Genomic DNA, 25,763 nt, shown 5'->3' on the forward strand with positions numbered 1-25,763 from the left:
GTGGTGTCTCTGTTGTATGAAAACAGTTGCGTCAAATGCTGTATACATCAGTGGTAAAAACAATGTGTGGGACTAGATCATCCATGGCTCTCCAACTAGTCTCTTTCCAACAGACGTCTTAAAGCAGCACGCTCTGAGACTGCATGCAAGGCTACTCTCTACCAGCACCTATACCCAGATATCCTTACATGGCTTTAATCAGTGGGTTTGGATGGATGATTTCAAAGAGGAAGTTCGATTGCCCATATCACTCCCATAGATTTTTAGCTAGCGGTGGCTACATTTAGCTGAAGTTTGTATTGGTTGTTTTCGGTGGTTCCTTAACCTAACATCAAGTTGTAAAACCCTGAACTTCCTCTTTAAATGGTCCAACCACAGAGGTCTGAGAGGACCTATGGTGCTGTTGTATTTCTATCTGTTGTAGGATCTGATCAATTACCATTGACCTATATCCCATCATGGGTCAGCTCCCTGTTATCCTCAACTTGAAGATCACTGATCTGTTATTATGTCACAATATTATGTCACCTATTAAACTTATATTGCACTTTGTTTTGCATATTTCATTAGTATGCAGAGAGGTTGAGTTGTATAAATGTGACAGAATGACAGTTCTGTGTTTAATACAACTCTTTCAGTTTAAAGAGACAGTGTTTTGGCAGGTCGGAGACAACTTAATTATAGCCATACAATTACCATATGAGTAATGTACGATACATTGTGCGATTACAAAAGAGAGCATAACAAAAGTCCTCGAGCATTGGAAAAAGACAGAGAACTGAGGACTAGGAGCCTTCGACGGTTCAATGCTTGAGATAACTAGGTCTAATCGTCCTTATGCAACGAGCCACATTCAATCCCAGGGATGAATAGGACAGAGAGAGAGAATAACGTTTAATTGGATCAAGGCTCAGAGTTGCGGGTGTGACAAGATTAGTTCTTTACCAAATCGATTTCAGTCAGAGGTACAGTATATGTGTGTGCCAAATGACATCCTATTCTCTAGTGCACTACTTTTGACCAGAATCCATAGGGCTCTGGTCAAAAGTGGTGCACTATGTAGGGAATATGGTGCCATTTGGGACGCAGAGATATTTAATTTGTCCTCAGATCACCTCATCTAAAGTAGGTTTAGGCCACACAGGCTAGGCTGGTTTGCATGCCAGGTAACGGTGTTTGGCATTATCATGGCTTGTGTTTGTCTCCCTATGTGAGAAGCTGTGAGTTATAAACCATTCGTAATTGAAAGTGAAATGCATGCACAGTGCCAAGATGAGCTTTTCTCTGATGCATGCAATGAGTTCCTTTATAGACAGTCACGCACAAATACCATGTGGGGTTTGTGTCCTGTGTCTGTGTGTACGTGTACACGTGTGCATGTGAACAGTATTTGCATGTGCAGGAGTGGCACTGTGGGAGTATGTTACAACCAATTTTTCTGGAGACAACACATCAGAAAGTACTCTATCACAGAGATCTCAATAGAACCATGCACACATTTTTAGCATAATGAGCATGTCTGGCTGACATACGTGTAGGAGGGAGCATGTTGCAACAACAATGCAAATTAAGTTAAAGTGGGTGTCCCAAATGGTACCCTATTCCATATATAGTACACTACTTTTGGCTAAGGCTCATAGGGCTATGGTCAATAGTAGTGCACTGTGAAGGGTTTCAACTGTTCTGCCTGCGGCTATGGAATCCTGACCTGTTCACCGGACGTGCTACCTGTCGCAGACCTGCTGTTTTCAACTCTCTAGAGACAGCAAGAGCGGTAGAGATACTCTTAATGATCGGCTATGAAAAGCCAACTGACATTTACTCCTGAGGTGCTGACTTGCTGCCCCCTCGACAACTACTGTGATTATTATTATTTGACCATGCTGGTCATTTAAGAACATTTGAACATCTTGGCCATGTTCTGTTATAATCTCCACCCGGCACAGCCAGAAGAGGACTGGCCACCCCTCATAGCCTGGTTCATCTCTAGGTTTCTTCCTATGGTTTGGCCTTTCTAGGGAGTTTTTCCTAGCCACCGTGCTTCTACACCTGCATTGCTTGCCGTTTGGGGTTTTAGGCTGGGTTTCTGTACAGCACTTTGATATATCAGCTGATGTAAGAAGGGCTATATTTGAGAGACCTAAGACAACATGGCATGGTAGCAACACATGACAACAACATGGTAGCAACACAACATGGTAGTAGCACAAAACATGGTACAAACATTATTGGGCACAGACAATACACCACGCAAAGCAACCACAACTGTCAGTAAGAGTGTCCATGATTGAGTTTTTGAATGAAGAGCTTGAGATAAAACTGTCCAGTTTGAGTGTTTGTTCCAGCTTGTTCCAGTCGCTAGCTGCAACAAACTGAAAAGACCCAGGGATGTGTGCACTTTGGGGACCTTTAACAGAATGTGACTGGCAGAACGGGTGTTGTATGTGGAGGATGAGGGCTGCAGTAGATATCTCAGATAGGGGGGAGTGAGGCCTAATACCCTGACGACACTGCTCGCAGCGCGTAAGCGAGCATTGCAAAATAAATTTAGAAATCTATGTTATTAATTTACTGCACCCACACTGCTCGCCCGCATCAGCGAGCATCTGCGTTGCCAAGGGCTAAAATAGAAGTCCTTTCGTGCTGCAAGTCCTGCCTCTCCCATCTCCTCATTGGTTTATATAAGCAGGTACCCACGTGCCATCTCCTCATTGGTTATTCCCACCTGGGTGATTGAAAGACAAACTGTTTTGCCGGTTGTCGTGGTAATACTATGAAAGTTTAGATGCCAATCACTATATAAGTTCAAAGATGAAAAAGCCTGGAAGGAGGAGAGATGACTAGAAATGATTCGGTTGACCGTTTTATGTGTGGATTAATTGTCAGAGTAGAGGACCTTGTGCATTTCAGGTAAAATAACAACCTAATATTTATGTACAAGGACAAATTAGCTAGCAACAGCAAGCTAGCTAGCTAAATTGCCATAAATGTTTAATGCTTTTCGACCTGTCCCCAAATTAATGTCATTGGTTCAGAGTTTGTTTTGATATTTTAACCTGCGTGTCGTGATTGCGTTTGGTGTAGGGGGACAAAATAAATGTATGCACGATGGCACACGTGCGCAGCCGGTTTGGGTTCCGTGTAAGAGTGTTTTATAAATTAACATCAACCAGTGGGTCTTGCAATGGGTATACAGAGATTACCAGTTTACAGAGTATAGAGTGCAGTGATGCTTCCTATAAGGGGCATTGGTGGAAAATCTGATGGCCGAATGGTAAAGAACATCTAGCCGCTCGAGAGCACCCTCACCTGCCAATCTATAAATGATGTCTCTGTAATCTTTTTTATTTATCTCATTTACAACTGCGACCTGGCATAATCTAGCGTGGGTAGGATGGTCATTTGAATCAGGGTTAATTTGGCAGCTGGGGTGAAAGTGGAGCGATTACAATAGAGGAAACAAGTCTAGATTTAACTTTAGTCTGAAGCTTTGATATGTGCTGAGAGCGGGACAGTGTCTAGCCATACTCCCAAGTACTTGTAAGAGGTGACCATCTCAAGCTCTTCACCCTCAGAGGTAGTAATCACACCTGTGGGGAGAGGAACATTCTTCTTACCAAACCACATGACCTTTGTTTTGAAGGTGTTCAGAACAAGGTTAAGGGTAGAGACAAGCATTTAACACAAAATTTGGGGAGGGGCCAGCTGAGTATAAGACTATCATTTGCATATAAATTGATGAGAGAGATTCCTACTGCCTGAGCTATGTTGTTGATGTAAATTGAGAAGAGCGTAGGGCCAAGGATTGAGCCTTGGGGTACTCCCTTGGTTTTCTGACTTTATACACTACACTCTTTGAGAGAGGTAGTTAGCAAACCAGGCCAAAGAACCCTCAGAGACACCAATACTCCTTAGGAATGGAATGGTCTACCATATCAAAAGCTTTGGCCAAGTCAATAAAAATAGCACAACAATATTGCTTAAAATCAAGGGAAATGGTGACATCATTGAGGACCTTTAAAGTTTCAGTGAAACATCCATAACCTGAGCGGAAACCAGATTGCATACCCAAGATAATAGTATAGACATTGAAAGCCAGTCAGTTGATTATTGGCAAGTTTTTCCAACACTGTTGATAAACTGGGCAAAAGAGGCCTATAACAGTTAGGATCAGCTTGATCTCCCCCTTTACATAAATTACGAACCGTGGCTGCCTTCCAAGCAACAGGAACCTTCCCAGAAAGGAGAGACAGGCTTGGCGATGATATGGTCAGCAACCTTAAAGAAGAAAGGGTCTAACCATCTGACCCAGATGTTTTTTGGGGGTCAAGTTTTAGGAGCTTCTTTAGCACCTCAGACTGCCTGCAGGGAGAGACTTTGTTGCGGGGCAGAGGACAATGAGGGAAAATCATGAGGGATAGTCGCATTAGACGGGGTGGGAGATGAGGAGATATTGGACGGGCAAGGAGGCATGGCTGAGTCAAATAGCAATCCTGACTTAATGAAGTGGTGATTAAAGAGCTCAGCCATGTGCTTCTTGTCAGTAACAAGCACATCATCAACTTTAAGGGACATTGGTAGCTGTGAGGAGGAGGGTTTATTCTCCAGGTCTTTAACTGTTTTCCAGAACTTCTTGGGGTTAGACCAACAGAGAGAACTGCTCCTTAAAGTAACTAACTTTGGCCTTCTAGATAGCCTGAGTGCACTTATTTCTCATTTGCTTGAACGAGAGCCAGTCAGCCTGAGTATGGGTGTGCCAAGCCTTTTGCTAAATGCAATTCTTGAGGTGGAGTAACTCTGCAAGATCACGGTCGAACCTCGGGCTGAACCTGTTATTAATTCTCATTTTCTTTATGGGGGTGTGTTTGTTATCAAAAAATATTTAAAAAAGAAGGTCCATGCTGATTCTATACCATTTTACAGAGGCCAGTTCATGAAGGAAGGCTTGCTCATGAAAGTTTTTAGCAAGCGTCTATGGCAAATCAGGACAGGTCGTTTCACTGAGCAGCCGTTACAAACACAGGCTGTAAAACAGGGATCACTAAGGTCATTACAGAAAACACCAGACTGATACCTATCACGATTATTTGTGAGGATAACATCAAGGAGAGTAGCCTTTTCTGCGTGTTTGGAGTCATTCATTATGGAGTCCCATTGCTTTAGGACTTGGTCAGGTGGTTTAAGCATGTCCCAGTTTAGGTCACCTAGCAGGACAAATTCAGACTTAGTGTAAGGGGCCAGGAGAGCGCTTTTAGGGCAGTAGGATCTGATGACCTGGCTAGCTAACTAACTAATTGGTAGTCTCGCTTTCCGGACTCAGTGCGCTCCATCCCCAGCCTGAGATGATACAGCAGCTGTGGGAAAAGAATAACTAATTGGATGATCAATCTGTTTACTATCAGATTCACATCAAGTCACCTTTACACAACATGGGATAACAGGCCATCACACGCTGTAGTCCTCTGGAACTTGGGTGAAGAAGCACAGACTGTGATCCATTGGGAACAGATGGCTTTAGTGACTTCACTTGCACTGGGCTCACACATGGGGCTGTAATCAGTGACCAGACAATTTCAATGGAAGGAGGAGACAAGGACACACAGCGACTTAACGGTCGCCGATAAGAGGACTAGCAACCATAATTGAAAATGTCCTAATATTATTAACTTCTGTGACACAACCACACGACAGTCGATCGGGAGAGAGAAGCTTGTGCTAGCTAGCTTTGACATGGGCTAATAGTGCTGAGCGATAATTTTGGGATTCTTAAACAAGCAATTCACCGACATCGGTTCAATTATTAGAATCCAATATTTTTTGTGAGCTCAATGCATAGTTTCTCTAGAGATAAATCAGATCAAGCCCAAACTGTGATGTAGTGGGGAGTTGGTTTCCAACAAGCCAATATTCCAAATAGTTTAGAGCAGAAAATGTGGTAATTAACTACAATAACCATAATCCATTGTGCACACACTTGTCCGGTCTGTGTGTCTTTCACACCTGCTAAATAAAAGAGACAGAAGAATGCAGGATCAAGAGGGATAGAGATCAGTTGCTGCTTGTGGTATGTCTACCTGAAAATACTTGATCTACATGATCGATAGTTGGTATTCAGCAGTCATAAAAGTATGCCTTATTACTTAGAAAAACTACTAAAATAGTGATTTAGTCAGACAGCATAGGCAGCAGCTCTATTAAGATGAGATGATGAATTGGAAATAAAGAATAAAGTAAACAAAATAAAACAAATGTAATATACACAACTTAAATATTTTATTAAGGTAATTCTGCATTTAGACTAGGGACGCAAAACACTTCATACTATTTGGTATAGCGGAACAAGAAAGCAAGAAAGAGATTGATGGCAAAACCAAGCCTGCACGACGATATGCATTGCTATGGGGATTTCAGTAAACGAACAGTGCAAATTAACATCCGGTAGAAAACAACGCTACAGTAGAAGGCAAAAGTTTGAATGAAATTAAATCTCATTTTATTTGTCACATGCGCCGAATACAACAAGTGTAGACCTTACAGTGAAATGCTTACTTACAAGCCCTTAAACAACAATGCAGTTAAGAAAATACCTAAAAAAGTAAGAAATAAAAGTGACAAATAATTAAAGAGCAGCAGTAAAATAACAATAGCGAGACTATATACAGCGTGTACCGGTACAGAGTCAATGTGCGGGGGCACCGGTTAGTCGAGGTAATTGAGGTAGTATGAACATGTAGGTAGAGTTATTAAAGTGACTAAAAGAGAGTAGCAGAAGCGTAGAGGGGGGGGGGGGGCAATGCAAATAGTCTGGGTAGCCATTTGATTAGATTTTCAGGAGTGTTATGGCTTGGGTGTAGAAGCTGTTTAGAAGCCTCTTGGACCTAGACTTGGTGCTCCGGTACAACTTGCCGTGCTTTAGCAGAGAGAACAGTCGATGACTAGGATGGCTGGTGTCTTTGACAATTTTTAGGGCCTTTCTCTGACACTGCCTGGTATAGAACTCTAAATTACTTGAACTCTGGCGGGAAGTTCAGTCTACTGTGGCAGCTGACGGCCTTTACCGTTGTGCTCTCATTGAAAACAAAAAAAAATATTGAATTTGAAATTTAAAAAAACGTATGTTTAAAAAAAGAATCAAACCGAAACCGAACCGAACTCAAAAAGCACTAATCCCTCAGCACTATTATTGTCTAACAACACATCTGCCATCATACATGCTGTTTGAAGGCTACACTCACCCTGGGAGAGCTCAATGACTTGAATATGGATTATCGCTAAATCGGAGTCCCCCGTTACTGTACTTAAACCCTCAAATGATCTCCAGGGTTTGGTACTGTACTTACCTTTACAGGTGAAGCACTTCAGGTGGAAGTGCTTGGACTGGACCCGCAGCACCTCACCCTTACATGGCTCCCCACACTTGTAGCACTGAATCAGAGGCTTCTCATTGGAATGGTGTGTGTCCTGCGCATGTGCCACTAGAATAGAACAGAGATAGACATGAACCACTATAATCACACACATTATAGGTCTGGTTTCCCGCACACAGACTAATCCTAGACTTAGATTTAGAAGCATGTATAATGGAGATTCTCCATGTATACTGCTTTTTAGTCCAAGCATATAAAGCGTCTCAGTGCTAAAAGTGCTAGATCCAAAAGGCAAAACTGATACTACATTAGCACTCCTACTATGAGATGCTTTAAGAATACGAGTCTTGGACTAGGCTAGGGCTGGGTGATATATATATATATATAAATTAATTCAATTAATTTGAATTTACACTACTGTTCAAAAGTTTGGGGTCACTTAGAAATGTCCTTGTTTTTGAAAGAAAAACACATTTTTTGTCCATTAAAATAACATAAGATGTAGAAATACAATGTAGACATTGTTAATGTTGTAACCGACTATTGTAGCTGGAGATTTTTATGGAATAGTTGTACAGAGGCCCATTATCAGCAACCATCACTCATGTGTTCCAATGGCACGTTGTGTTAGCTAATCCAAGTTTATAATTTTGAAAGGCTAATTGATCATTAGAAAACCCTTTTGCAATTATGTTAGCACAGCTGAAAACTGTTGTCCATTAGAGTGTCTAGAAACAGACGCCTCACAAGTTCTTAACTGGCAGCTTAATTAAAATAGTACCCGCAAAACACCAGTCTCAATGTCAACAGTGAAGAGGTGACTCCGGGATGCTGGCCTTCTAGGCAGAGTTGCAAATAAAAAGCCATATCTCAGTCTGGCCAATAAAAATAAAATATTAAAATTGGCAAAAGAACACAAACACTGGACAGAGAAACTTCAGTGCTGTTTACGCTGTGCACCTTCCTACTCACTCAGACACCCCTCCACCTGCCACCCACAACACAGATGAAAGATCACTTCTTCCTCTCTGACAACAAGCAGTTTTAGCTCAAGAATACCAAAATAACCTGTTTAAATGACAATTACCCTGTAGCACTCACATCTGTAGCCATGAAATGCTTTGAAAGGCCGGGCTTGGCTTACATCAACACCATCATCCCAGAAACCCTGGACCCACTCCAATTCGCATACCACCCAAACAGATCCACAGGATCCTGGACATCCTGATGGGACGCCCCCAGGTATTTTGTATTTATTATGGATACCCATTAGCTACTCTTCCTGGGGTCCAGCTAAATTAAGGAAGGTTATACAATTTTAAATACAATACATTGACTGTGTGTCCTCAGGCCCCTACCCACCACTACCAAATATACAGTACAAAATCCATGTGTACCTGTGTGTATAGTGCATATGCTATCGTGCATGTGTGTGTGGCTATGTTTGTGTTGCTTCACAGTCCCCACTCTTCCATAATGTGTTTTTTTATCTGTTTTTTAAAATCTAATTGTAATGCTTGCATGAGTTACTTGATGTTGAATAGAGTTCCATGTAGTCTTGGCTCGATTTAGTACTTGCACCTTCCATAGTCTGTTCTGGACTTGGGGACTGTGAAGAAACGTCTTGTGACATGTCGTGTGGGTTATGCATGGGTGTCCGAGCTGTGTAGTTCAAACAGACAGATTGGTGCATTCAACATGTCAATACTTCTCATAAATACAAGCATGGTTGAAGTCAATCTCTCCTCCACTTTGAGCCAGGATAGATTGACATGCATATTATTAATAATATCCAGGTGATGAGTAGGCAACAACACATTTGCCGTGCTTAGTTCTCTCCTGTACTACCCATTCACCTACAACTATGTGTCCACACCATCAAGTTTGCTGACGATGCAAAGGGGATAGGCCTGATCACTGACGACTGATCGTGGACCAGAGGAAACGGAGGGCTGAGCACACCCCCATTCCCATCTATGGGGCTGTAGTGGAGCGGGTCAAGAGCTTCAAGTTCCTCAGTGTCCACATCACTAAGGATCTATCATGGGAAAAACACAACACGGTTGTGAAGAGGGTACAACAACACCTTTCCCCCTCAGGAGACTGAAAAAAAATTGGCATGGGCCCTCAGATCCTGATAAAGTTGTACAGTTGCACCATTGAGAGTATCTTGACTGGCTGTATCACCGCTTGGTATGGTAACTGCTTGGCATTCGACCTGTGGTGCGGCCGGCCCAGTACATCACTGGGGCCAAGCTCCCTGCCATCCAGGACCTCAATACCAGGCGGTGTCAGAGGAAGGCCTGCACGGCAAGTGGTACCGATACGGTCTGGAACCAACAGGACCCTGAACAGCTTCTACCCCCAAGCCATAAGACTACTAAATAGTTAGTCCGTGTAGCTATTTGTTTAACTATTTTTGCACTACCTTTTTTGACTCATCACATAAACTGCTGTTACTGTTAACTATCTGCCACTTTATTCCTAGTTATATGTACATATTATTGTGAATTTTTCAGTACATATGTGGCAATTATTTATTTCAGAAGAAGCCAGCAAAACTAGTGCACTAGTTTTGTGCTCTGGGTCATTAGACACCATTAGACCTGGGGGTTGGAATTTGGTTATTCCTGTAACTGTTATGGCCAACTATGTGCTGTTGCTATGGTTACACCTCTTGGGGTTTTTCCAGAACAGGGGTGTCCCTTTCAGAGGAGTTAGCATAATGGCATGTATTGGTTATTCTTGTAGAGGGCCATGGTCTGTTACTATGTTCCTACATGCATTAAACTATTTCTGTGACTCTACAGGTTCAATGTCCTAATATGAAGGCAATATGATAACGGTGGCTAAATGCCAGAGGTGATGAGCCATTAAGAGGAGTTACTATGAGTATGACATAAGGAGGATACATGTATAAGAAGCCTGTGCCAAGACTGGAAGGGAGTTACTTCATGAATGAGCTCAGCTTTTGTTATATTGATTAATAAAAGTATATTTGAACGCACCGAGGAGGTAGGTCACCTCAGAGGTAGGTCACCTCAGAGGTAGGTCACCTCAGAGGTAGGTCACCTCAGAGGTAGGTCACCTCAGAGGTAGGTCACCGAGGAGGTAGGTCACCTCAGAGGTAGGTCACCTCAGAGGTAGGTCACCGAGGAGGTAGGTCACCTCAGAGGTAGGTCACCTCAGAGGTAGGTCACCTCAGAGGTAGGTCACCTCAGAGGTAGGTCACCGAGGAGGTAGGTCGCCGAGGAGGTAGGTCGCCGAGGAGGTAGGTCACCTCAGAGGTAGGTCGCCGAGGAGGTAGGTCACCACCGAGGTAGGTCACCGAGGAGGTAGGTCACCGAGGAGGTAGGCCACCGAGGAGGTAGGTCACCGAGGAGGTAGGTCACGGAGGAGGTAGGTCACCGAGGAGGTAGGTCACAGAGGAGGTAGGTCACCGAGGAGGTAGGTCACCGAGGAGGTAGGTCACCGAGGAGGTAGGTCGCCAAGGAGGTAGGTCACCTCAGATGTAGGTCACCTCAGAGGTAGGTCGCCGAGGAGGTAGGTCACCACCGAGGTAGGTCACCGAGGAGGTAGGTCACCGAGGAGGTAGGCCACCGAGGAGGTAGGTCACCGAGGAGGTAGGTCACGGAGGAGGTAGGTCACCGAGGAGGTAGGTCACAGAGGAGGTAGGTCACCGAGGAGGTAGGCCACCGAGGAGGTAGGTCACCGAGGAGGTAGGCCACCGAGGAGGTAGGTCACCGAGGAGGTAGGTCACGGAGGAGGTAGGTCACGGAGGAGGTAGATCATCTCAGAGGTAGGTCACCTCAGAGGTAGGTCACCTCAGAGGTAGGTCACCTCAGAGGTAGGTCACCGAGGAGGTAGGTCACCGAGGAGGTAGGTAAACGAGAAGGTAGGTCACCTCAGAGGTAGGTCACCTCAGAGGTAGGTCACCTCAGAGGTAGGTCACCTCAGAGGTAGGTCACCGAGGAGGTAGGTCACCTCAGAGGTAGGTCACCGAGGAGGTAGGTCACCGAGGAGGTAGGTCACCTCAGATGTAGGTCACCGAGGAGGTAGGTCACCGAGGAGGTAGGTCACCGAGGAGGTAGGTCACGGAGGAGGTAGGTCATGGAGGAGGTAGGTCACCTCAGAGGTAGGTCACCGAGGAGGTAGGTCACCTCAGAGGTAGGTCACCGAGGAGGTAGGTCACCTCAGAGGTAGGTCACCGAGGAGGTAGGTCACCGAGGAGGTAGGTCACCGCAGATGTAGGTCACCGAGGAGGTAGGTCGCCGAGGAGGTAGGTCACCTCAGAGGTAGGTCATCTCAGAGGTAGGTCACCTCGGAGGTAGGTCACCTCGGAGGTAGGTCACCTCAGAGGTAGGTCACCTCAGAGGTAGGTCACCTCAGAGGTAGGTCACCGAGGAGGTAGGTCACCTCAGAGGTAGGTCACCTCAGAGGTAGGTCACCTCAGAGGTAGGTCACCTCAGAGGTAGGTCACCTAAGAGGTAGGTCACCTCAGAGGTAGGTCACCGAGGAGGTAGGTCACCTCAGAGGTAGGTCACCGAGGAGGTAGGCCACCGAGGAGGTAGGTCACCGAGGAGGTAGGTCACGGAGGAGGTAGGTCACCTCAGAGGTAGGTCACCTCAGAGGTAGGTCACCTCAGAGGTAGGTCACCGAGGAGGTAGTCCACCGAGGAGGTAGGTCACCTCAGAGGTAGGTCACGGAGGAGGTAGGTCACGGAGGAGGTAGGTCACCGAGGAGGTAGGTCACCGAGGAGGTAGGTCACCTCAGAGGTAGGTCACCTCAGAGGTAGGTCACCTCAGAGGTAGGTCACCTAAGAGGTAGGTCACCTCAGAGGTAGGTCACCGAGGAGGTAGGTCACCGAGGAGGTAGGTCACGGAGGAGGTAGGTCACCTCAGAGGTAGGTCACCTAGGAGGTAGGTCGGTCGAGGAGGTAGGTCACCTCAGAGGTAGGTCACCTCAGAGGTAGGTCACCTAAGAGGTAGGTCACCTCAGAGGTAGGTCACCGAGGAGGTAGGTCACCGAGGAGGTAGGCCACCGAGGAGGTAGGTCACCGAGGAGGTAGGTCACGGAGGAGGTAGGTCACCGAGGAGGTAGGCCACCGAGGAGGTAGGTCACGGAGGAGGTAGGTCATGGAGGAGGTAGGTCACCTCAGAGGTAGGTCACCGAGGAGGTAGGTCACCGAGGAGGTAGGTCACCTCAGATGTAGGTCACCGAGGAGGTAGGTCGCCGAGGAGGTAGGTCACCTCAGAGGTAGGTCACCGAGGAGGTAGGTCACCTCAGAGGTAGGCCACCGAGGAGGTAGGTCACCGAGGAGGTAGGTCACCTCAGAGGTAGGCCACCGAGGAGGTAGGTCACCGAGGAGGTAGGTCACGGAGGAGGTAGGTCACGGAGGAGGTAGGTCACGGAGGAGGTAGGTCGCCTCAGAGGTAGGTCACCTCAGAGGTAGGTCACCTCAGAGGTAGGTCACCGAGGAGGTAGGTCACCTCAGAGGTAGGTCACCGAGGAGGTAGGTCACCGAGGAGGTAGGTCACCGAGGAGGTAGGTCACCTCAGAGGTAGGTCACCTAAGAGGTAGGTCACCTCAGAGGTAGGTCACCTCAGAGGTAGGTCACCGAGGAGGTAGTCCACCGAGGAGGAAGGTCACCGAGGAGGTAGGTCACGGAGGAGGTAGGTCACCGAGGAGGAGGTAGGTCACCTCAGAGGTAGGTCACCTAAGAGGTAGGTCACCTCAGAGGTAGGTCACCTCAGAGGTAGGTCACCGAGGAGGTAGTCCACCGAGGAGGTAGGTCACCGAGGAGGTAGGTCACGGAGGAGGTAGGTCACGGAGGAGGTAGGTCACGGAGGAGGTAGGTTACCTCAGAGGTAGGTCACCTCAGAGGTAGGTCACCGAGGAGGTAGGTCACCGAGGAGGTAGGTCACCTCAGATGTAGGTCACCGAGGAGGTAGGTCGCCGAGGAGGTAGGTCACCTCAGAGGTAGGTCACCTCAGAGGTAGGTCACCGAGGAGGTAGGTCACCGAGGAGGTAGGTCACCTCAGAGGTAGGTCACCTCAGAGGTAGGCCACCGAGGAGGTAGGTCACCGAGGAGGTAGGTCACCGAGGAGGTAGGCCACCGAGGAGGTAGGTCACGGAGGAGGTAGGTCACGGAGGAGGTAGGTCACGGAGGAGGTAGGTCACCTCAGAGGTAGGTCACCTCAGAGGTAGGTCACCTCAGAGGTAGGTCACCTCAGAGGTAGGTCACCTCAGAGGTAGGTCACCGAGGAGGTAGGCCACCGAGGAGGTAGGTCACCGAGGAGGTAGGTCACCGAGGAGGTAGGTCACGGAGGAGGTAGGTCACCGAGGAGGTAGGCCACCGAGGAGGTAGGTCACGGAGGAGGTAGGTCATGGAGGAGGTAGGTCACCTCAGAGGTAGGTCACCTCAGAGGTAGGTCACCTCAGATGTAGGTCACCGAGGAGGTAGGTCGCCGAGGAGGTAGGTCACCTCAGAGGTAGGTCACCTCAGAGGTAGGTCACCTCAGAGGTAGGTCACCTCAGAGGGAGGTCACCGAGGAGGTAGGTCACCTCAGAGGTAGGTCACCGAGGAGGTAGGTCACCGAGGAGGTAGGTCACCTCAGAGGTAGGTCACCTCAGAGGTAGGTCACCTCAGAGGTAGGTCACCTCAGAGGTAGGTCACCTCAGAGGTAGGCCACCGAGGAGGTAGGTCACCGAGGAGGTAGGTCACGGAGGAGGTAGGTCACGGAGGAGGTAGGTCACCTCAGAGGTAGGTCACCTCAGAGGTAGGTCACCTCAGAGGTAGGTCGCCGAGGAGGTAGGTCGCCGAGGAGGTAGGTCGCCGAGGAGGTAGGTCGCCGAGGAGGTAGGTCACCTCAGAGGTAGGTCGCCGAGGAGGTAGGTCACCTCAGAGGTAGGTCACCTCAGAGGTAGGTCACCTCAGAGGTAGGTCACCTCAGAGGTAGGTCACCTCAGAGGTAGGTCACCTCAGAGGTAGGTCACCGAGGAGGTAGGTCACCTCAGAGGTAGGTCACCTAAGAGGTAGGTCACCTCAGAGGTAGGTCACCTCAGAGGTAGGTCACCGAGGAGGTAGTCCACCGAGGAGGTAGGTCACCGAGGAGGTAGGTCACTGAGGAGGTAGGTCACCTCAGAGGTAGGTCACCTCAGAGGTAGGTCACCGAGGAGGTAGGTCACCGAGGAGGTAGGTCACCTCAGATGTAGGTCTCCGAGGAGGTAGGTCGCCGAGGAGGTAGGTCACCTCAGAGGTAGGTCACCGAGGAGGTAGGTCACCGAGGAGGTAGGTCACCGAGGAGGTAGGTCACCTCAGAGGTAGGTCATCTCAGAGGTAGGTCACCTCAGAGGTAGGTCACCTCAGAGGTAGGCCACCGAGGAGGTAGGTCACCGAGGAGGTAGGTCACCTCAGAGGTAGGTCACCTCAGAGGTAGGTCACCTCAGAGGTAGGTCACCACAGAGGTAGGTCACCGAGGAGGTAGGTCGCCGAGGAGGTAGGTCGCAGAGGAGGTAGGTCGCCGAGGAGGTAGGTCACCTCAGAGGTAGGTCACCTCAGAGGTAGGTCACCGAGGAGGTAGGTCACCTCAGAGGTAGGTCACCTAAGAGGTAGGTCACCTCAGAGGTAGGTCACCGAGGAGGTAGGTCACCGAGGAGGTAGTCCACCGAGGAGGTAGGTCACGGAGGAGGTAGGTCACGGAGGAGGTAGGTCACCGAGGAGGTAGGTCACCTCAGAGGTAGGTCACCTCAGAGGTAGGTCACCGAGGAGGTAGGTCACCGAGGAGGTAGGTCACCGAGGAGGTAGGTCACCTCAGATGTAGGTCATCTCAGAGGTAGGTCACCTCAGAGGTAGGTCACCTCAGAGGTAGGTCATCTCAGAGGTAGGTCACCTCAGAGGTAGGTCACCTCAGAGGTAGGCCACCGAGGAGGTAGGTCACCGAGGAGGTAGGTCACCTCAGAGGTAGGTCACCTCAGAGGTAGGTCACCTCAGAGGTAGGTCACCACAGAGGTAGGTCACCGAGGAGGTAGGTCGCCGAGGAGGTAGGTCGCAGAGGAGGTAGGTCGCCGAGGAGGTAGGTCACCTCAGAGGTAGGTCACCTCAGAGGTAGGTCACCGAGGAGGTAGGTCACCTCAGAGGTAGGTCACCTAAGAGGTAGGTCACCTCAGAGGTAGGTCACCGAGGAGGTAGGTCACCGAGGAGGTAGTCCACCGAGGAGGTAGGTCACGGAGGAGGTAGGTCACGGAGGAGGTAGGTCACCGAGGAGGTAGGTCACCTCAGAGGTAGGTCACCTCAGAGGTAGGTCACCGAGGAGGTAGGTCACCGAGGAGGTAGGTCACCGAGGAGGTAGGTCACCTCAGATGTAGGTCACCGAGGAGGTAGGTCGCCGAGGAGGTAGGTCACCTCAGAGGTAGGTCACCTCAGAGGTAGGTCACCTCAGAGGTAGGTCACCTCAGAGGTAGGTCACCGAGGAGGTAGGTCACCGAGGAGGTAGGTCATCTCAGAGGTAGGTCACCTATGAGGTAGGTCACCTCAGAGGTAGGCCACCGAGGAGGTAGGTCACCTCAGAGGTAGGCCACCGAGGAGGTAGGTCACCGAGGAGGTAGGTCACCGAGGAGGTCTCTCCAAATTTGACGAACCAATGAAATATTGGGAGCTTTTGAGTTCAATGAAATGCATGCTAAATATTGGGGGTAAAATAAAGCTTTTGAGCTTGCAACCGTGAATATAAGTATAGTAATTTGTGTATGACCATTGGAGAGGGAGAGTTGTGTGCACCATCTGTTTTGACTGGTTCAGTTGGGTGGGGTTATTCATCTGATTTGTTTAGATGGTTCATCTGACCAGTTGTTCAGACTGGTTAAGTCGTGACTATGTTGTCTGATTTTGTTTGGCCGGGATATGTTTGAGTAGACCTGTGTGAGTTGCGCGCAAACTCAGCCCATTTGTCTGATTCAATTGGTCCTTGTCAGCGGGTCATTCAATTTGTCTGGCTCACGCAATCACTCAGCTGGGGAGGGTGATTGGTCTTTTTCAAGTTATCTGTCTGCCCTGTTGACAGGTCTGTTCAATCTAGTTTGAGGTGACAATTGTCCATATGCATGGTCGAATAAAATTAAAGAGCGCTTATCGTGTCGTGGAAGTGAATCAATGAGGACAGCTAGAAAGTGAATCGGAAATTGCAAATTAAAATCCTGTAGGTGAAAGATCACTTAGGAAAGTGTCGCTTAGGAAAATGTGAAAAATCACGTAGGAAAGTGTAAGAGTATATTCAGGTCGCTTAGGAAAGCGTGAAAGATCACTTAGGAAAGTGTAAGAGAAATACTATTCGATTACGTATCGTGTTGAGGGAGTGTATCGATAATTAATTAAATAAGATGCAAATCCGGTATACTCAGGTCGCTTAGGAAAGCGTGAACGTGAGTGTGACAGTTCTCTGCTGTTGTGGGACAAAAGGTTCATGCCTCTCTTGGTCTGACGAAGGGGACGTAACCAGTTCTGCACTAGGGGAAGTGAATGTGATTGGTACTGTCACGTTCGTCGTATCAAGGAGACCAAGGCGCAGCGTGGTATGCGTAAATTTTTATTTATTAAAAGAATGAACACTGAACAAACTAACAAAATAACAAAACATGAAACTATACAAACAAGTGCTGACAGGCAACTACACATAGACAAGATCCCACAAACACCAAAGGGAAATGGCTCCCTAAATATGATCCCCAATCAGAGACAACGAGAAACAGCTGTTTCTGATTGGGAACCACATCAGGCCAACATAGAATACAAAAACCCCTAGACCTACAAAACCCTAAGCATACAAAAACCCTAGACAATACAAAAACCCTAGACATTACAGAAAACTAGCATACCCACCCTAGTCACACCCTGACCTAGCCAAAATATAAAGAAAACAGAGATATTGAAGGAATATGATACTAGAAGTTTGAACAGTTAGGAGAAATTGTCAAATACATGAACAATATAGTAACTTCTTAATAAATGTTGAGACGATATTAGCGATTGCCTGGTGAGACCGTTAAATTGTGTACTGCTAAGTGGATGAATATACAGTCTATAGAAATTGTAAGTAAGAATATACTCAAAAAGAGAGAACAATTATAAAAAACGATAAATGGGTCATTACCAATAGTCCAAGTACAATAATAGAGAAAGAAAAATATATAAATACAAATCTAAATATTATGGCTTGAAGAGATCGTTAACGTTTTTAGCCCTGGATCTATAGGGAGTAATATAAAGAACAAGATCAGGTGTTTTAATAAGGGAATAGCACAAAAAATTTAAATAGGGAGTAAATACGTACAGTGGGGAGAACAATTATATGATACACTGCCGATTTTGCAGGTTTTCCTACTTACAAAGTATGTAGAGCTCTGTAATTTTTTTCATAGGTACACTTCAACTGTGAGAGACGGAATCTAAAACAAAAATCCAGAAAATCACATTGTATGATTTTTAAGTAATTAATTTTATTGCATGACATCAGAAAAGCAGAACTTAATATTTGGTACAGAAACCTTTGTTTGCAATTACAGAGATCATACGTTTCCTGTAGTTCTTGACCAGGTTTGCACACACTGCAACAGTAAACATAGACACTGACTCAGCCTATGCACATGGAGTATGCCACTTATTTGGAGCTGTGTGGAAACAAAGAGGATTTAAGAAAAGTGATGGAACCCCCATACAACATCACGTACAAATGGTAAAATTAATGACATAAATTAAATTGATAAATTCAAAAAATGTAGAACTAGGAATAGATATAGCCCTTGGTTCACTCCAGACCTGAGTGAACCAGCACAAAAACATCCTGTGGCGTTCTGCATTAGCATCGAATAGCCCCCGTGATATGCAACTTTTCAGGGAGGTTAGGAACAAATATACACAGGAAATTAACCTTTTTGGGATAGGGGGCAGCATTTTCACTTTTGGATGAATAGCGTGCCCAGAGTGAACTGCCTCCTACTCTGTCCCAGATGCTAATATATGCATATTATTATTATTATTGGATTGAACACACTCTGAAGTTTCTAAAACTATTTGAATGATGCCTGTGAGTATAACATAACTCATATGGCTGGTGAAAACCTGAGACAAAATCCAACCAGGAAGTGGGAAATCTGAGGTTTGTAGTTTTTCAACTCAGCCCCCATTGAAGATACAGGGTGATATTAGTTATGTTTCACTTCCCAAGGCTTCCACTAGATGTCAACAGTATTTAGAACCTGTTTTGAGGATTCCACTCTAAAGTAGGAGCTCATAAGGGCTCTTTCAGTGAGTGGTCTGGCAGAGTGCACAGCCTCGGTCTGGCGTGCTCAGGTGAAAGGTAGCTACGTTCCACTTCATTTGTACAGACAAAGGAATTGTCCGGTTGGAACATTAATGAAGTTTTATGTTAACAACATCCTAAAGATTGATTCCATACTTAGGTTGGCATGTTTCTACGGGATGTAATGGAACTTTTTGAACTTTTCGTCCGACGTTCAGCGCGACCTGAACGCGCTTTTGGATTTGTTTACCAAACGCCCTAACAAAGGAAGATATTTGGACATAATTGTTGTCTAAAGGCTGTAATCAGATTATTGCATAGTTTGCTTTCTCTGTAAAGTTTTTTTGAAATCTTGCATTAAGGAGAAGTTCATCTAAAGTTCCATGTATAATAGTATCTTTATCAATGTTTATTATGAGTATTTCTGTAAATTGATGTGGCTCTCTGCAATATCAAAGCATGTTTTAGAACGACTGAACGTAAAGCGCCAATGTAAACTCAATTTTTTTTTCTAGAAATATGAACTTTATCAAACAACACATACATGTATTGTGTAACATGAAGTCCTATGAGTGTCTTCTGATGAACATCAAAGGTTAGTGATTGGTTTTATCTCTATTTCTGCTTTTTGTGACTCCTCTCTTTGGCTGGAAAAAATGGCTGTGTTTTTCTGTGGCTTGGTGGTGACCTAACATAATCGTTTGTGGTGCTTTCGCTGTAAATGCTTTTTGAAATCAGACACTGTGGCTGGATTAACGAGAATTTGATCTTTAAAATGGTGTAAAATACTTGTATGCTTGAGGAATTTTAATTGTGAGATTTTTGTTGTTTTGAATTTGGCACCCTGCAAATTCACTGGCTGCTACGGGGGGGGGGGGGGGGTTCTGCTGTCCTAGACAGGTTCAGATAGCTAAGGCTAGCTTTTTCAAACAGAAATTTGCATCCTGTAGTACAAACTCAAAAAAGTTCTGGGACACAGTAAAGTCCATGGAGAATAAGATCACCTCCTCCCAGCTGCCCACTGCTCTGATGCTAGGAAACACTGTCCTTACCGATAAATACACTATAATTGAGAATTTCAATAAGCATGTCGTCTCTATGGCTGGCCATGCTTTCCACCTGGCTACCCCTACTCCGGTCAACTGCCCGGCACCCTCCACAGCAATCCCCCAGGCCCCCACCATTTCTCCTTCACCCAAATCCAGATAGCTGATGTTCTGAAAGAGCTGCAAAATTTGGACCGGGCTAGACAATCTGGACCCTCTCTTTCTAAAATTATCTGCCAAAATTGTTGCAAGCCCTATTACTAGCCTGTTCAACCTCTCTTTCATATCATCTGAGATTCCCAAAGATTGGAAAGCTGCCACAGTCATCCCCCTCTTCAAAGGGGGTGACACTCTAGACCCAAACTTCTACATACCTATATCTATCCTACCCTGTCTTTCTAAGGTCTTTGAAAGCCAAGTTAACAAACAGATTACCGACCATTTCAAATCCCACCGTACTTTCTCCACTATGCAATCTGGATTCAGAGCTGGTCATGGGTGCACCTCAGCCATGCTAAAGGTCCTAAACGATATCATGACAGCCATCGATAAGCGACATTACTGTACAGCCGTATTCATCGACCTGGCAAAGGCTTTCGACTCTGTCAATCACCACATTCTTATTGGCAGACTCGACAGCCTTGGTTTCTCAAATGATTGCCTCGCCTGGTTTACCAACTACTTCTCTGATAGAGTTCAGTGTGTGAAATCCGAGGGCCTGTTGTCCGGACCTCTGGCAGTCTCTATGGGGGTGCCACAGGGTTCAATTCTCAGGCCGACTCTCTTCTCTGTATACATCAATGTTGTCGCTCTTGCTTCTGGTGATTCTCTGATCCACCTCTATGCAGACAACACCATTCTGTATACTTCTGGCTCCTCTTGGGACACTGTGTTAACTAAGCTCCAGACGAGCTTAAATGCCAGACAACTCTCCTTCCGTGGCCTCCAAATGCTCTTAAATGCAAGTAAAACTAAATGCAGTGGCGTGCCGTGGGCCTGGGCCTTCAGTGTGGTCCTACACAGTCCCACCCGAATGAATCCCTCTTATTACCATCATTATGATGCCATGGCTCTGGACACTATACATTTAGACAGAAACGCAGTATAACCAGGCGTTGTGTCGCACCCAAAGCAGTTTCACCGTGATGATAAAGACACATAACTATTCACAGAAAATAAAAGAAAGAAAACAAATCATTTGCAACATAGACTATTTGCCATTTCATTTTGTTAATATATAGACTATTTAATATTAACAAAATAAAATGCGAAACATACATACACATTTAATAAAAAATAAAATGTATTGTATGCCTACTCACCAAAGACTGATTATTTGAACACAAAATCCATCCCCCTTTCTTTCCTCAAGAAGACTTCAATGACTCTGTTGTACAGTCTATCTGTGCGTTTTAGTTTCACCAATAAGTCCTTTTCTATCGACATGGAGGCTAATGCTGAAAGCCGAGTCTGTCCAGTAGCATTTCTGGAATACGTTTTGATTCGCTTTAAGGTCGAGAATGACCGCTCGACAGAAGCCGTGGACACAGGGATAGTCAAAGTTGCCACATGTCCTCATTCAGATTTTTCTGCTTATGGAAATCAAGGAGATCAGAGGGACTTTTCCCTTCAAAATCAGTCATAACATATACAGTGCCTTGCGAAAGTATTCGGCCCCTTTGAACTTTGCAACCTTTTGCCACATTTCAGGCTTCAAACATAAAGATATAAAACTTTATTTTTTTGTGAAGAATCAACAACAAGTGGGACACAATCATGAAGTGGAACGACATTTATTGATATTTCAAACTTTTTTAACAAATCAAAAACTGAAAAATTGGGCGTGCAAAATTATTCAGCCCCCTTAAGTTAATACTTTGTAGTGCCACCTTTTGCTGCGATTACAGCTGTAAGTCGCTTGGGGTATGTCTCTATCAGTTTTGCACATCGAGAGACGGAAATATTTTCCCATTCCTCCTTGCAAAACAGCTCCAGCTCAGTGAGGTTGGATGGAGAGCATTTGTGAACAGCAGTTTTCAGTTCTTTCCACAGATTCTCGATTGGATTCAGGTCTGGACGTTGACTTGGCCATTCTAACACCTGGATATGTTTATTTTTGAACCATTCCATTGTAGATGTTGCTTTATGTTTTGGATCATTGTCTTGTTGGAAGACAAATCTCCGTCCCAGTCTCAGGTCTTTTGCAGACTCCATCAGGTTTTCTTCCAGAATGGTCCTGTATTTGGCTCCATCCATCTTCCCATCAATTTGATCCATCTTCCCTGTCCCTGCTGAAGAAAAGCAGGCCCAAACCATGATGCTGCCACCACCATGTTTGACAGTGGGGATGGTGTGGTCAGGGTGATGAGCTGTGTTGCTTTTACGCCAAACATAACGTTTTGCATTGTTGCCAAAAAGTTCAATTTTGGTTTCATCTGACCAGAGCACCTTCTTCCACATGTTTGGTGTGTCTCCCAGGTGGCTTGTGGCAAACTTTAAACGACACTTTTTATGGATATCTTTAAGAAATGGCTTTCTTCTTGCCACTCTTCCATAAAGGCCAGATTTGTGCAATATATGACTGATTGTTGTCCTATGGACAGAGTCTCCCACCTCAGCTGTAGATCTCTGCAGTTCATCCAGAGTGATCATGGGCCTCTTGGCTGCATCTCTGATCAGTCTTCTCCTTGTATGAGCTGAAAGTTTAGAGGGACGGCCAGGTCTTGGTAGATTTGCAGTGGTCTGATACTCCTTCCATTTCAATATTATCGCTTGCACAGTGCTCCTTGGGATGTTTAAAGCTTGGGAAATCTTTTTGTATCCAAATCCGGCTTTAAACTTCTTCACAACAGTATCTCGGACCTGCCTGGTGTGTTCCTTGTTCTTCATGATGCTCTCTGCGCTTTTAACGGACCTCTGAGACTATCACAGTGCAGGTGCATTCATACGGAGACATGATTACACACAGGTGGATTGTATTTATCATCATTAGTCATTTAGGTCAACATTGGATCATTCAGAGATCCTCACTGAACTTCTGGAGAGAGTTTGCTGCACTGAAAGTAAAGGGGCTGAATAATTTTGCACGCCCAATGTTTCAGTTTTTGATTTGTTAAAAAAGTTTGAAATATCCAATAAATGTCGTTCCACTTCATGATTGTGTCCCACTTGTTGTTGATTCTTCACAAAAAAATACAGTTTTATATCTCTATGTTTGAAGCCTGAAATGTGGCAAAAGGTCGCAAAGTTCAAGGGGGCCGAATACTTTCGCAAGGCACTGTATTACAGTCAGTTCTGTTTTTAGCTTGGATAGGTCGAACAGTGTTCCGTGACTCTCTGTTAAGCTGGAGAAGGCTGTTTGCGGGAATTTTTCCCGGTAGGTCTGAAAGTGCTGGGGGTCCAGGAGGGAGAGAAACATAAATTTTTCGTGGTCTTGAAACCTGTTTCGTATCTGGCAAAGAATGTTGTCCAGAATATTGCTGTGGTGTTGTTGGTAGTATGTGCGAGGGTTTCTTTGTGCTGGGCCTCTGCGTGCGCTGGGTGAACTTGTGATCTCTCGCTCAATTGTAATAATAGGCATTCCCAGCAGTACAGTTTGCAGTGCTTCTCGGAGCCTGTGAGCCATTGATAGCGCCCATAGTTGGAACCTTGAAAGTGGCGAACGAACCCCTTTCCCGCCTGTGACAGGCTTTGTAGCGTCGGCGTCGGGCGACCTCTCCTTACAATGTCTAACTTTTCTTGAAAAGTTTGTCTTGAGAATGGCGTTATAATTATATCCTCGACCAAATCGATATCTTCTCCTCCTTCCGCCATTGTGGGTTGAAAAAACAGCTTAGTAGTACGCAAATTAATTTGTTTATCAAATTCAGTTTCCTAGTTCTGAGGTTCTGCATAGACCTGCCCATAGGACTTGCCTCTCAATATTGGTAATCCAATCAAAAGACGTGCACGCACTATGCCTGCCAGCAGGCGTACAATAGCCAACTCTAAAGCTGATTGGTTGACACTAAATTGTTTATTTCCATTCACTTTAAGCTACAAGCACCCGCACTGTTGATTCTGAAGGCCTGAGGGCAGATTTTAGACCCCTGGCAATACATGATGGCTGAATATGATTGGATAAAAGATAAAGACCAGCCCTCCAAATCTCAAACTGTGGCTGGAAGCAGTGCAAACAAGAGGAAAGCTATGAAGGAAAGCTAAATGAAGAGTATAACTCTTACTCTGAGGAATAATTTAATACATATTTGTGGGAAAATATATTTCAAAAAATTATATTCTGATGATGTTTAGGCCAGCAGAGAAGGCCTTGCTGGCCCTGACGGCCCACCACTGTGTCACACCCTGACCATAGTTTGCTTTGTATGTTTCTATGTTTTGGTTGGTCAGGGTGTGATCTGAATGGGCATTCTATGTTGGATGTCTTGTTTGTCTATTTCTATGTCTGGACTGATATGGTTCTCAATCAGAGGCAGGTGTTAGTCATTGTCTCTGATTGGGAACCATATTTAGGTAGCCTGGGTTTCACTGTGTGTTTGTGGGTGATTGTTCCTGTGTCTGTACCAGATAGGACTGTTTTTGGTTTTCCACATTTATTGTTTTGTTAACCAGATTTGCCAGTCAACCAGACTCTTCCAGATCCGCCAGCCAGCCAGGATCTGCCAAAGCCAACTACCTGCCTGAGCTTCCTCTCAGTGCCGGGCTTCCCCTCAGTGCCGGGCTTCCCCTCAGTGCCGGGCTTCCCCTCAGTGCCGGGCTTCCCCTCAGTGCCGGGCTTCCCCTCAGTGCCGAGCTGCCCCTCAGTCCCGAGCAGCCCCTCAGTCCAGTGGGGTTCTGGGTGAGGACTATTAGGCCATGGTCGGCGGAGAGGGTGGATTATCCCAGGACGCGAGGGGGAGGAACTATGACATTTATGGAGTGGGGTCCACGTCCCGAGCCGGAGCCGCCACCATGGACAGACGCCCACCCGGACCCTCCCTATGGTTTTGAGGTGCGTCCGGGAGTCCGCACCTTAGGGGGGGGGGGGGGGGGGGGTTCTGTCACGCCTTGGTCTTAGTATTTTGTGTTTTCTTTAATTATTTGGTCAGGCCAGGGTGTGACATGGGTTATTGTGGTGTGTTTTTGTCTTAGGGGTTTTGTGGGGTGTCTAAGCAGTCTAGGGCTGCCTGAGGCGGTTCTCAATCAGAGTCAGGTGATTATCGTTGTCTCTGATTGGGAACCATATTTAGGCAGCCATATTCTGAGAGTCTTTTCGTGGGTGATTGTTCCTGTCTTTGTGTTTGCACCAGATAGGGCTGTTTCGGTTTTCACATTACGTTTATTGTTTTTGTAAGTTTGTGTTTCTTTATTATTTAATAAACATGGATTGCAATAGCCACGCTGCATTTTGGTCCGATCCTTGCGACACCTCCTCGTCCGAGGAGGAGATAGAAGAAAGCCGTTACAATTGTAATTACTTTGCCACCATGGCCTATGTATTGCCTTAACTCCCTAATCTTACCTCATTTGCAATCACTGTATATAGACTTTTTGTTTTATTTTTTCTACTGTACTATTGACTGTATGTTTTGTTTATTCCATGTGTAACTCTGTGTTGTTGTATGTGTCGAATTGCTATGCTCTATCTTGGCCAGGTCGCAGTTGCAAATGAGAACTTGTTCTCAACTAGACTACCTGGTTAAATAAAGGTGAAATAGAAAAATAAATAAATAAATGATGGCATTGATGTATCCTACCAGACTAGCGGAAATTAAAAAAGGAAATTACTTTGTTGTTTAAGGGAATTAATGCGACTGATGAAGCGGCGAAAAAGGCATCTAAATGCACAATTCCAATTTTAACAGCACCAATGGTTATCCTTGAATCAATACCTCAGCTGGATATCATTAGGATGCAGGAACACGCCGGTATGAGCTATCCATGTGGCACCAAAGAGGGGCAACCAAAAATGACAGGGGATTTTGGAGATCCCATGAAGGGGACATAGTGGCACCTACTATATTGCTTAATTAGCTTATTACTGATGGGCATGGGTTGGACCATTGCACAAGGGG

General features: G+C 46.0%; 1 protein-coding gene across 14 annotated transcripts in view; it reads right to left on the reverse strand.

The window, feature by feature from the left end:
- Nucleotides 1-25,763, reverse strand: part of LOC109865997 (actin-binding LIM protein 1-like) — a 148,944-nt gene that overhangs the window by 75,810 nt on the left and 47,371 nt on the right. For all 14 annotated transcript variants that reach the window (XM_020454526.2, XM_031799217.1, XM_031799222.1 and 11 more), the window contains exon 2: nucleotides 7,341-7,475. In XM_020454526.2, coding sequence (XP_020310115.1) covers nucleotides 7,341-7,475 — 135 coding nt within the window. The remainder of the gene's footprint in view (nucleotides 1-7,340; nucleotides 7,476-25,763) is intronic.

This window comes from Oncorhynchus kisutch, linkage group LG20 (genome assembly GCF_002021735.2).
Source record: "Oncorhynchus kisutch isolate 150728-3 linkage group LG20, Okis_V2, whole genome shotgun sequence".
Taxonomy (NCBI): domain Eukaryota; kingdom Metazoa; phylum Chordata; class Actinopteri; order Salmoniformes; family Salmonidae; genus Oncorhynchus; species Oncorhynchus kisutch.